At 35.4% G+C, this 13,834-nt stretch overlaps 1 protein-coding gene across 1 annotated transcript in view; it reads left to right on the top strand.

Annotated features, from left to right (window-relative positions):
* Positions 1-13,834, top strand: part of PDS5B (PDS5 cohesin associated factor B) — a 183,313-nt gene that overhangs the window by 118,204 nt on the left and 51,275 nt on the right. The window contains exons 18-19 of the mRNA XM_011946898.1: positions 616-721; positions 4,125-4,285. Coding sequence (XP_011802288.1) covers positions 616-721; positions 4,125-4,285 — 267 coding nt within the window. The remainder of the gene's footprint in view (positions 1-615; positions 722-4,124; positions 4,286-13,834) is intronic.

The raw sequence follows: 13,834 nt of genomic DNA, 5'->3' as shown, positions 1-13,834 counted from the left end.
AAATAACATAAGCTTTTTATTAGAAGAAAGTTTGAAAACATCATGTTTCCTTTTGATCTATTATTGTTACCTTTCTGATGTTCTAATGAGGTTTTATTGTATGTCTGTTACTTAGATATTCCTCATCTTTTAGGAGGAGGCCTAGATATATTTCTGACTCTGACAGCTGTGCCTGACACACAGTAATATTTGGTAAATGGTTTAGAAGGGCTTAATATTTCCTTTATCCTTTTTTATTTCTGTGTATATTGTTCTACTTGCTGGACTAATAATCAGTTTTAGATAATTAAAAATAATTGTCGTTTATGTGTTTGAGCTCCGACCTGCCATGAAAAATACAATAATAAAGATATTGATAGCATTAATAAAGAACAAATTGAGTAACATTTTGACCTCATTTGAATGGGCAAGGGAAAAGAACTGTTTTTGAAAAGAAGCATCTGAAAATATTTTATTATAGTTGTTTTTGCAGTAGTGTTAAAAACCAGCTATGTCAAATTTGTATTCGGTTCAGATATTTATGTATGTATATGCACATATATGTAACACAGGATTATTTTTCTTAGACATTGCTAGTAACATTTGAAAAAATGACTTTTTTGGGTCATATTTTAGTGCTCTTATTAAGCAAGTGAACAAATCAATAGATGGAACAGCAGATGATGAAGATGAGGGTGTTCCAACTGATCAAGCCATCAGAGCAGGTCTTGAACTGCTTAAGGTAAGTATCTATTTAAAATTAAGTGCCTAATTAGAAATCTGTTTAACATATACAGTTTATATTATTTGTTTTTGGTGTTTTCTTAAGTTTATATAATTCAGAGTAAAATTTTCTCAGTTGTTTTAGATGATTTAGAAATTGTATTTTTATTCTTACATGTGATCTGATTATTTTGGGGTTTAAATGCTATAATCTAGCCTAGTACTAATTACATTAAAATAGTGGAATATAATTCAGGGTGTCATTAGTGAACAAAGAAGGTACAGCTCTACTGCAGAATGAGCCAAATTCTTTGTCAGACTTTTTTGTTGTTTCATAAAATATTCTGTCTTTTACTGATTATAAAAATACTAGTTCATTATTGACAACTTAGAATATATAAAATTACAAAAAACATAGGTTCATCATACGTAAACATTAGTTTCTTTTGTTTCCTTTTAATCTTCAACAAATACATAGTTGGGATCATTGAGATCAAGCTGAATATACAATTTTGTATCCTTAACTATTTTCCCTTATTAAAATATAAGCATTTTTCTTGGTGTTTTTCAAGAGTTTTTTTTTTAAGAGTGTCTAAAGCAGATCGGATTTTTGGCTGTCATTTAGTAGCTGTCTGCCTTTGACCACATTACTTGCTTCACTTCCTCATATGAAATCAAGATAATAATTAAGGCCGGGCACGGTAGCTCACGCCTGTAATCCCAGCACTTTGGGAGGCCGAGATGGGCAGATCACGAGGTCAGGAGATCGAGACCATCCTGGCTAACACGGTGAAACCCAGTCTCTGCTAAAAAATACAAAAAAATTACCCGGTTGTGGTGACGGGCGCCTGAAGTCCCAGCTACTCGGGAGGCTGAGGCAGGAGAATGGCATGAACCCGGGAGGCAGAGCTTGTAGTGAGCCGGCATTGTGCCACTGCACTCCAGCCTGGGCGACAGAGTGAGACTTCGTCTCAGAAAAAAAAAAAGATAATGATTAAGTGCTTGTCTCGCAAAGGACATTAAATCATGTACATGAATTTCTTAGCACCATGCCTAGCTCATGGTAAAAATAATAATAAACATTTTTGAAATGGTGATTAGTCCATTATTTGGGGTATCATACTATCCTACTGAGGTAGGAGGCAGGACTGGACTCCGGAGGTGGGGCTCAGACACAGGACCAAATTGAGGATTAGCTAAAACAAGGGCAAGACAGAATCAGCTTTCCACAAGACACGCCCACCAATGTACCTTGTCGGTTTACCATTGCTGTGGCAATACCCGTATATAGAAATGCTATATTAGAAATAATAATTAAGGCCGGGTGCAGTAGCTCACGCCTTAATAGTATATTAGAAATACTATTTCTAATATATATATATTATATTCTATATAATATATAGAAATATAATAGTAATATTAGAAATATAGTATTTCTAATATGTTACTGTCCCTTTCCTTGGCAATGACCTGATGACCCAAAAGCTACTCCCTCTTCCCTAGGAATTCCTGCATAAACTGCCCCTTAGTCTGTATATAACTAAAAGTAGGTATAAATATTACTGTGAAACTGCCCTGAGTTGCAACTCTCTGCACCCTACCTGTGGGGTAGTGCTGCTCTGCAGAAACAACCATAGAGGTATATGTAACACCTCTGGAACTGTATCACTGCTGCTTCAATAAAGCTGTTTTCTTTTACCATATCACTGAATTCTTTCCTTGGCAAAGCCAAAAACCCTTGCGGGCTAAGCCTCACTTTGGGACTCTCCTTTCTCTGTATCACTAGTATTTTCCTATTGTTGAATATTTTCATTTTTCTACTTTCATTTTTACAAACAGTACTAAGCTGAGTGTTTCTATGTAAGATCTCTTGGCAATGTCATATTTTTTAGAAAATTAGGAGAGCATTATTGAGTTAAAGAGAGTGACCACTTTCAAAATTCTTGGAGCAATATATATTTAAATTCCTGTACAGGGAAATTTTACCCATATATAGTTCCATCAGTAGTATGTGAAGGTGCCCATCTTTTTAACCTTCACAAAATGGAATATAATACATTTTTAAAAGATTTGCAAATCTGATAAGCAAAAATAATGTTTTAATTTGCATATTTAATACTAGTGAGGTCCACCATCCATATGTTAGTCATTTGTGTTTTCCCTATGGTAAATTCACCATTTTTATCCTTTGTTCATACATCTACTGACATCTCTTTTTTTTTTTTTTAGCTGATTTAAATGAGCTTTGTATTTCCTTTGCTTTTTTCCTGATACATATTTGATATATGTATAAACATGTATTCTCTTATATATAAATTATAAAGTATAGTAACCAAGTGAATACAGGTGAAAAGTAAATATGTAGTAACCAAGTGAATACAAGTGAAAAGTAAATAGAGTGTCACATTAAATTGAATATTAAAAATACTGTTCAAGTTCCCTGAGTAGTCTTTTTTCTTGCCTACTCACATCCCCTCACCAGGTATCATTGTCCTGAATTTTGGATTTATTATTCTTTCAATATTCTTTATAGTTTTATCATCTATGTATGTATCTCTAAATAACATGTTGCTTATTTTGATTATTTTAGAAACATAAATGTGGCATTATGCTTAGTATATTTTTCTGCTGTGTGCTGTTTTTTTTACATTCCACATTTGATTCCTTTTGTTTATTTTATGCTTAAAAAAACCCTGTCTTGTACAGAGGGTTTTTGTTGTTTTTGTTTTTTAAAATCTTAAACACAACCCATCTGAAATTTATTTTGAAAGTGTGTTGTGGGGGTGGGGGGCCTAATTTGATTTTCTCCCAATAGCTATTCAGTTTACTCAGGACTATTTATTTTCTGTTGACCTCTTTGTAATCTCTTACAATTTATATAATCTGTTTTTTTATATATTCTAGAGTCTACTTACTGCCTTATATTTTTTGTTTCATGATTATTGTAATGTTCGTACCATTGTGATTTGGTTATTGGAACTTTATAGACTTCTTTACTATCTTGTCAGTGTTTTACCCCTTTCCCTATTCTCTTCTTACTCAGTCTCTGCTAATGATGTTTATTGGGAAGATGAGAGATGTTTTGTTAAATTCTCTCTTCATGTCCCCTCTTCTCCTCTCATTCTCCACCAAAAAACCTGAACAATAATCAAAATCCAAATTATTTTGACTAAAATTATATTAACACGTAATTTAACTTTGGAAGAAATTACTTCATTATATCATACAGTCATCCTACAGAGGAACATTTCCATTACATAGTTGAGTATGTTTTAAATTTTGTTTATAGTGCTCTCAGATTTTGGTTAACATAATTTTTTTTTATTGACTTTGATTTATAGTATTTCTAATATGTAATATTTTGGATTTGTATTATAAAGATGAAAAAATTTTACAAATCATTTTTATGATTCATTTTATAGGTACTCTCATTTACACATCCCATCTCATTTCATTCTGCTGAAACATTTGAATCATTACTGGCTTGTCTGAAAATGGATGATGAAAAAGTAGCAGAAGCTGCATTACAAATTTTCAAAAACACAGGAAGCAGAATTGAAGAGGATTTTCCACACATCAGATCGTGAGTTGAGTTTATTTTGATAAATATTGTGGACATCAGAAACGTAATTATTTCTTGATTTATGTAATAATTGGAATCTTTCAAGTTTTGAGGAAAAACTGTCTAGGTCATCTTAAGTCTGTAATGTTCAGTTTAGATTCTCCTTTCCTGGGAGTAAGCTTTGATTGGTATTTTAGAAGATGCATGAACTTGGGGGATAAACATGGCATATCTTTCTGATGTATCAGTTTGAGAGTCCCTGGTATATTTTGGCATAGAATAAACAATTCATATGAATTTAAGGTATGATGGGAAATTTCAAAGGAATTTCATCAGGACTGTCTATAATATTCTTTAGTTTCCTCTGTGATTTAGGGTACTGAAACAAACAAATTTCAGAAGCAGTGCTTTAATTGACACAAGGAAGTAGAGAAGTATGGAATATTTAACAGCAGTGCAATTTTTTCTGTGTTCCAGTATTTCCCATAATTGCAAATTGAGCTGTTATCCTGGGATAATCATAGTTCAAGATTTTATAATCAGAAGAATAAATCTTCATTTCTTACATGTCACTGCTTACTTCTCTATGTGTATCTCTTCTTCTAGTTCTTGGAGAGAAGATGGAATAGGTGGTTCTGATACTGGCGTAGTCATAGGTGGTTGCTTTCACCTCTACCTCATCACATCTGGCTTACCCATTAGTCTGGTTAGTTGTGATTGGGGTACCATGGTTTTTATGGAGAAGAATTGCCTATGGGTCTTTTCCTTAGAAAGAGACTGGGAGTAAAGCTAGCTTGCAATTAAGAGTTTCAGGTATAATTTTTGTTATTCCTTTCTGTTCATGTGTACTTATTTCTAGAAACTGCTGATAAATAGAACAAAGGCATTATTATTATTTTCTTTTTTTTTTGAGATGGAGCCTCACTCTGTTGCCCACGCTGGGAGTGTAGTGTGGTGTGATCTCAGCTCACTGCAACCTTCACCTCCTGGGTTCAAGCGATTCTCCTGCCTCAGCCTCCTGAGTAGCTGGTATTATAGGCACCTGCCACCACGCCCGGCTAATTTTTTGTAAAGTAGAGATGGGGTTTTGCCATTTTGGCCAGGTTGGTCTTGAACTCCTGACCTCAGGTGATCTGCCTGCCTCAGCCTCCCAAAGTGCTGGGATTACAGGCGTGAGCCACTGTGCCTGGCCGGCAATTATTTAAACGGTAATAGAAACATACTAAAATTTTATAACAGTAGTCTCTCTGGCAAGAGTAAGAAACCTTATTGTTTGGAACGGACTTCTTAATTTTTTTTTTTGAAACAGAGTCTTACTCTGTTACCCAGGTTAGAGTGCTGTGGCACAATCTTGGCTCACTGCAGCTTCTACCTCCCACGTTCAAGTGATTCTCCTGCCTCAGACTCCCGAATAGCTGGAATTACAGGCATGCGCCACCACACCTGGCTAATTTTTGTATTTTTAATAGAGACAGGGCTTCACTATGTTGGCCAGGCTGGTCTCCAACTCCTGGCCTCAAGTGATCCGTCCGCTTTGGCCTCCCAAAGTGCTGGGATTACAGGCATCAGCCACCGCGCCCGGCCCTGACTTCTAATTTTTAAGTAATCCCAGAACATAAGCTTCCCTTTGGATGGTGCTGTGTCTCTCCTAGTCAGATCAGAGATGAGTTTAGTTTTATGTATGTGTATTTCTCACACACACATATGTAATACCTATACATACACACACATTATGTATAGACTGTATACAGCTGTATACCATTTGCTGAATGTCCACCTATTATACTGTCTCATTTAAACATTGTAACAATTCAGGGAAGTGCAGTTATTATCCTGGTTTTCCAAATGAGGAATCTGATGTTCAGAGGTAAATGGACCCAGGTCATATAGCTAGCAAGTGACAGAGCCAGGATTTGAATTTAGGCCTGTTTGGCTCCAATGCCTATGGTGTGATACCCATTACGGCAGTTTCTTTTCTAATTAGAGCATCGACAGAGTTCAAGTTTGGCTTATTCCCTGGAGATTTTATTATTTTCATTCTAGATTGTTTTTCTTAGTAACTTTTATATTTTAAAGAAACATGGTTTGATGTATTTGTAGAACCACAAGAACAGGGTCAAAAGGTGGACATTTTGAAATGTAAATGGGACATTTTAAAATGTATTGCTTTACTGTGGAACTGAAGTATTTAAAATTATTTGATTTATATACTGAATATATTTCAGATACTTCTCATGAGGAGAATTAACTCAGCTGATACTGAGTTCCTACAGTGTGCACACACTGTTCTTGATGAAATAACTCATAATAATTTCTTCCAGGAGATAAACTATGTATGTAGATTTAATGTTTTATTAAATTAGATGAGTTGATTTTGAGGAAAAATGATATAGTTAAGAGACTGTTGATTAAACCATCTTCCCTTGAATTCATCAAAATAATTAAAAAGAACCTAAAGAAAAATGTATCTAATAAAGCTACCACAAACTGGACAGAATTGGCACCAGATGTGCCATTAAGACTGTATTGAATGTGAGAACACTGACAAGGGATATGTATTGGCAGTGTACTGTAAGTGTCCTATTATTTGCTAATTTAGAGGGAGAATATTGCTATATGGGCACACTTTAAGAGAAAGAGAGAACCTGATTTTAGCTGTACTAGGACTAAAGGAGAGGCTTTGTGGTCATAGTATTTTTCTTTAGGTCAACCTGTTTACCAGGAAGAGCAAAGTTTAGTGATGAGGTAAGACTAAGGAAAATAATGAAGGAAATATCTTTTTACCGACTTTACGGGAGCAGAAAACAATTATACGCTTGACCCATTAAACGAAAAACGATGATGAGTTATGGGGTTCCATAACGATGAATTATATGAGTTCCATTGTGACTCAGCTTGTCTCTCAGGAGTCTGACTCTCCTAAAAGTATTTAGATGTGCCAAAACTGAGGATCCTATCACAGCATGTGATATACCCATAGCTCCAGTGACTGGTTCTTATCCTTATAAGAGTTTTAACAAATTTGGAGATAAATTACACAGAGAAAAAGGACTTACTACCTTTAGTCCTAACTTTCATTCCTATGCTACTTAGCCAGGTGATGAAGCAACTGTAGCCTGAGTTGGGAGCTTTTACGTTAATTTTTTAAGAGACGTGTTCAGTCATCTGGGAGATGCTAACTATACTTTTGTTTAAATAGCAAAGCCAGAGAGAATTTTTCTTACTTGAAGATGAATTAACAGAATACAGATAAGCAAGTTAAAAAACACAAAACCTATGTAATGATCTTAGCATTCCAAAGTAACTGATAAGCAATATTTAGAATCGAATTTTTCTAGTATCAAAAGAAAGTCTTAGTCATTTAAGCTGCCAAGGAAGGTAAACAGCAAATTACATGAGAAGAAAAAAGATAACAAAAATGAGATAATACATGAAAAAGGGCTAAGGATATTGATCATAGAATATAATTTAATATAGGTAGCAAGGAGCAGAATAAACAATATGGAAGATGGAATCAGTGAGCTAGAGATTTGGCTTGAAATCTGCATAGAATATGGAGAAATTGGACAGAAAAAATGGAGTTAAAGAGAATGAATTGCAGATAGTGAAAAACCATAATTGACGTCTATGGAGAAGATAGTAGAATAATGGGAAATGGAAAATATTAAAGAGAATAATAATAAATTTGTTTTGAATGATTGAAAATATGAATCTGGAGATGAAGACTCATTTTTGGAAAATATACTGGTGCAGTTTGCTAAATTATCAGGGATTGCAAAGGTGATTTTGCAAATATCAAGAAAAACTAGTTAGGTCAGTACAGTGGAAAATAATGAAGCTGGCTGACTTCTTTTCAAACCACATATAATTTCTGAAGTTAATGATTCAACAGCTGGAGAGTTCTGATGGAAGAAACAGTATAACTAAAGAATTTCCTAGGTAGTCCTAGTTATTTTTAAGTAGGGGCAAATGAAGGATATTCTTAAGTGTACAGGACTGAGTAAATGTACCACCCGTTCTTTTAATCATGAGGTTACCCTGTCTACATGGTTGTATGCTTTTCCCACTGGAATTCAGTTTTGCTTATGCCCTCTAAATCTGGATTTTGTTTTCTTTTTGTTTGTATATCTCTGATTTGTCTTTGCCTATCATTTTACTCTAATTATTTAACTTTTAGATATGGCTATGTAAATATATTTGAAAACCTGGAGTTTTAAGAATGATGTAAATAAGTTCAAGACGAGAAAAGACAAAAACCAAACAGACTATAGTTATAAAAGAAATTGAAACATTATTCTCTAATAAAGGCATCAGTGTAAGTTGTGTCTTGAGGGAGATATTTCAAATCTATAAGAAACCAGGAATTCTAATTCTTTTAATTGTTCAGAGTATGGAAAAGAAAGCACTTATTTTCTTTACAGCCAGGATAACTAACATGAATACTAAAACATAGTAAAAGATATCTCCTCACCCCCTAAGAAAACCCTAACACAAATCTCACTAATATGTGATTTTTGTATAAGTAAGATATTAATAAAAAGATAATTTAAATAATAAAACGAGAATATATTGTGGCCAAACATGGTTAATTTTAGGAGTATACAGAGAGGGTTGCTATAATATTAGTAAGCCTACTGTTTATGTTTACAATTTATTATATAAGTAGGGAAAAGGGTACACAATAGATCATTTTTTGTTTTTTATAGATGCTGAAAGGGCTTCTGATTTTCTTTTTTTTCGTTTTCTTTTGAGACGGAGTCTCGCTTTGTTGCCCAGGCTGGAGTGGAGAGGCGCGATCTTGGTTTACTCCAAGCTCTGCCTCCTGGGTTCAGGCCATTCTCCTGCCTCAGCCTCCTGAGTAGCTGGGACTACAGGTGTTCACCACCATGCCCGGCTAATTTTTTGTATTTTTAGTAGAGGTGGGGTTTCACTGTGTTAGCCAGGATGTTCTCGATCTCCTGATCTCGTGATCCGCCTGCGTTGGCCTCTCAAAGTACTGGGATTACAGGCGTGAGCCACTGCACCTGGCCAAAAAAATCAGTCTGTTTCTAATTAAATCTAATAAGCTAGGAATCAGTACCTTCATAACATAATTAATCTCTTTCACACCAATAGGCAGCATCATGTAAAACACCAGTAGCATTCCCAGTAAAAGCAGGAACAAGATGAGAAACCACACTATCTCTGCTATTGTTTAACATTGTTTTGGAAGCATTAACTAGTGTAATTGTGTAAGAATATAAAATAAGAAATACAAGTGGGGAAAGGAAGAGGCTTTCATTTTTCTTGGAAAATCCAGGAGAATCAACCGAAAAACTACTCAAAATGGAGTAGCCAAAGTAAGTATGTAAAAATTCAAAATTTTTCTTATATAACCAACAGTCATTTACATTATTATGGAAATAAACATCAGAAGACCTAGAAGTAAAGTATACAAGAAATTTGCAATGCTGTAATAATGGTGGATGGGGGGATATAATATTTAACAAATAAATTGTCCAGGAAAAGTTAGGTTACCTAGTAAATAATTAGCAGGCAGTTTTGAAAGGAAAATAGACTGCTTACTTTGATTTTACATATATTCCAGAAGAATCAAAGACAAATTCTTGCATTATTTTAAGTGTGTAGCGTGGATTTGCTTTAAGTATATAACATGGATTAATCAAAGTACTAGGTAACCGCTATATTTTTATAACTTCCTTGTTTGTAGAGGAAGGGACACTAATACCAAAGTCGTGAATGAAATATTGATGGATTGGATTATCGTTATTATTACTATTATTATTTTGTTGAGAAAGAGTCTTGCTCTGTCACCCAGACTGGAGTGCAGTGGCTCAATCATGGCTCACTGCAGCCTCAACCTCCGGGGCTCAATCAGTCCCCCGACCTCAGCCTCCCAAGTAGTTGTGCCTACAGACACATGCCACCATGCATGTCTAAATTTTGTATTTTTTGTTGAGACAGGGTTTTGCCATGTTGCCCACGCTGGTCTTGATCTCCTGGGCTCAGGTGATCTGTCTAACTTGGCCTCTCAAAGTGTTGGGATTACAGGCATGAGCCACTGTGCCTGGCCTGGATTGTATTATTTTGTTAAAATTCATTTGTTGCAAAAGATATCTATGGGTTACCCCCCCACTCCCAGCCCCTGCCCCACCATGTATGGTATGGTTCTAGGTGTACGGTACTATTCTAGGTGTTGAGGATATTGTAATAAAGAGGACAGGCTAAGTCTCTGCTTTATATTTTAGTGGGGGTGAGGAACCACTATTTAGCTAAAAGCCAAAATCATGAAATAAGTTGGAAACACAAATTATATGCTGGAGGACTATTTGCAGTAAATATTAGTTAGGAAAGGTTAATACCTGCAATGTATAAATGTATAAAGACTCTTTTTTTTTTCTTTTTGATACAGGGTTTTACTCTGTCTCCCAGGCTGGAGTGTAGTGGCATGATCTCTTGGCTCACTGCACCTCTGCCTCCCAGGTTCAAGCAATTTTTGTGCCTCAGCCACCCGAATAGCTGGGATTACAGGCATGTGCCACCACCCTTGGCAATTTTTTTTGTTTGTATTTTTAGTAGAGACCAGATTTTGCCATGTGGCCCTGGCTGGTTTCGATCTCCTGGCCTTAAGTGATCTGACCGTGTTGGCCTCCCAAAGTGTTGGGATTACAGGCATGAGCCACCGTGCCCAGCTGCAATGTATTATATAAAGATTATTAATGAAGGAATAACAAATATAAGCCTCATAGAATACTAGCAAAGAGAACGAACAGGAAGTTTTAAGCAGGAAGTCCTGTCAGCCTTCCAAATCATGAAAAGATGCTTATGTAATCAAGGAAATACAAATAAAAGCAATTATGTGATGCAACCAGTGTTAGTTAGCATTCCAACAATGCTCTCTTGGGAGTATAAAATGATGCTATGCTTCTAGGTTTGTAGTGTGGTAATATATGCAAACTTAAAATGTGTATAGTTTTTGACTCTGCACTTTCAGGAACTTATCCCAGAGATAATTAGAAAAGATGTGCACATAATCTATTATATAGTTCAGGGTTCCGTCAGAGAAACAAACTATACTAGGTATAAAGTCATGTACTGCGTAATGGTATGTTGGTTAATGATAGACCAGATGTATATGGTGGTCTTGTAAGATTATAATGGAACTGCACTATACAGTGGTACAACTTTTATCTTTGATACCATATTTTTTCAGTACCTTTTCTATGTTTAGATATACAAATATTTACCACTGTGTTATAATTGCATATAGTATTCAGTACAGTAACATGTTGTACAAGTTTGTAGTCGAGGAGCAATAGGTCATACCATATTGACTAGGTGTGTAGTGGGCTATACCATCTAGGTTTATGTAAGTATACTCTATGATGTTCTCACAACAATGAAATCATGCAGTGATGCGTTTCTCAGAATGTATCCCTATTGTTAAGTGAGGCATGACTGTATTTTAAACAAATTAATACAGATGTTTAAAGGACAAAAGAGAAAAAAGTTGCATTGGTAATCCAGAGATACAAATTGGTGGAAGCAGCCAGTACCTCTAGAGCTGGTGGGATAATTGGGAAGAAGTAGTGTTAAGAGGTGGGGGAGCCCTGCCAGTTTCACCCAACACATTGCCAAAGTATGGTATGGCCTGGCTGTTGCTGGGGAGCAGTGAAACTACTGCTCAGAATGCCTTAAGAAGCTCTAGTGCCTTGTAGTGGAAGAAATTAATAGGAAACCAGCTCTTTGCAGATTTACAGCTTCAGGATCTTTGAGCAGATTATGAAAGGATAGGTTTAAAGCTCAGAGACAGTATGTAAACAACCAGCACAGGGATACTCATGGTATTGTTGTTAAGGTGTTTTTTAAAATTTTTAAATCTAAAATGCTTATCACTGTGAGATTAGTTTTGGTATAGCCATATGCTATACATACACTAAGAGCTATGTGACTGTTAAAAAGAATAGTGCTTAGCAATATTTGACAAATGAGGTTCTACACACATTGTTGGTTTAAAAAAATATGTTTCCAAGTACTATGTATTTTATATCCTCACTTATTAATGTCTGTATAATAATATGTCTAGAGAAATTTTAGGAGTGTTCACCAAAATGTTGACAGTATTGTTTCAGGGTAGTGAGATGCTGAGTTTTTTCTTCAGGGTTTTCATGTATTTTTCAGTTTGAATGTATTTTTCATTTTCTTTATTGGTATGATTGTTATCAAGGAAAAAACTTGAAGGAAGAAAGTCAATTTAATGAGGGAATAAGAAATTCTTTTTAATAGGAAAAGCAGTCAGCATGGGTGGTTATTTATTTTCATTGACTTAGTACTGCAGAATTCTTAAGATTTTTTTTTGTGTTCATTGTTTCAGTTTGTTTTCTGTTAAAATAACTGAGTATGTAAAACATTGGATGAGCTAAAATTTAACATAACTATCTTTAACAATCTCAGCTAAAGTTGCTGCTAGTGTGAACAGTAATTTTTCTCTTGATTATTGGGGAAAGAGATTATAGGTGTTTGCATTATCAAATCTGATTTATGAGAAGATAGATCTTGTCTATGAAGTTTAGTTACTGAAGTAACCACAGAATAATAATCTTTTATTTCACAAAGAAACCACAAAACATAGACTAAAAGATTAGTGTTTTAGTTACACTATTTTTTCTCCACGATTTATTATTGAAAATTTCAAACATACACAGAAGTAGAGAGAGAACACAAATCCCCATGTATTCACCAACCAGCCTTAACAATGAATAAACTTACAGCCAGCTTTATTTTTTCTGTGCCTCCACACACTCCCTCGTTCCTCTTATATTTGAAGGCAAATCCCAGATATTGTCATTTCATCTATACATCTTTATCCCAAACACAGTTAACACTAATAACTTAATATCCAGTTGGTTTTCTCAAAAAATGTGTTTTTGTTGTTGTTGTTGTTGTTTGTGTCAGGGTCTCGTGCTGTTGCCTAGGCTGGAGTGCAGTAGTGAGATCGTAGCTCACTGTGGCCTTGAAGTGACTGGGCTCACGTGACCCTCCCACCTCAGCCTCTCAGTAGTTGGAACCGAAGACACCATACCCGGCTACTTTTGTTTTTTTTTTTTTAACTTTTTGTAGAGATAGAGTCTCTCATTATGTTGCCCAGACTGGTCTCAAATTCCTGGGCTTAAGCCATCCTTCCTCCTCAAAAATGGTTTGATTCAGGATGCAAGTAAGATTTATACATTGTGATTGGTTGCTGTGTCTTTTAAGTATCTTGTTTCTTGTGGGCTTTCTCTCCAGCTCTCACTCTGCTTGCAGTAGGAATCAGGTTGTTTCTCTTGAAGGGTTATCCATAGACTGATTTTTGCTAATTGTATCCCTTAGACATAATTTGATAGGTTCTTCTTTGTTGTTTGTTTTAATTTTTTGTGACAGGGTCTTGCTCTGTTGCCCAGGCTAGAGTGCGGTGGTGCGATCACAGCTCACCGCAGCCTCGACCTCCTGGTTCAAGCAATCCTCCCACCCAGCCTCATGAGTAGCTGGGACTACAGGCACATGTTACCAGCCCTGCCTTATTTTTGTCGG

Source organism: Colobus angolensis, unplaced genomic scaffold, assembly GCF_000951035.1.
Source record: "Colobus angolensis palliatus isolate OR3802 unplaced genomic scaffold, Cang.pa_1.0 Scaffold255, whole genome shotgun sequence".
In the NCBI taxonomy this organism is placed as follows: Eukaryota; Metazoa; Chordata; class Mammalia; order Primates; family Cercopithecidae; genus Colobus; species Colobus angolensis.
Note: the sequence above shows the minus strand (reverse complement) of the source record. Positions and strands in the feature narration are given on the sequence as shown.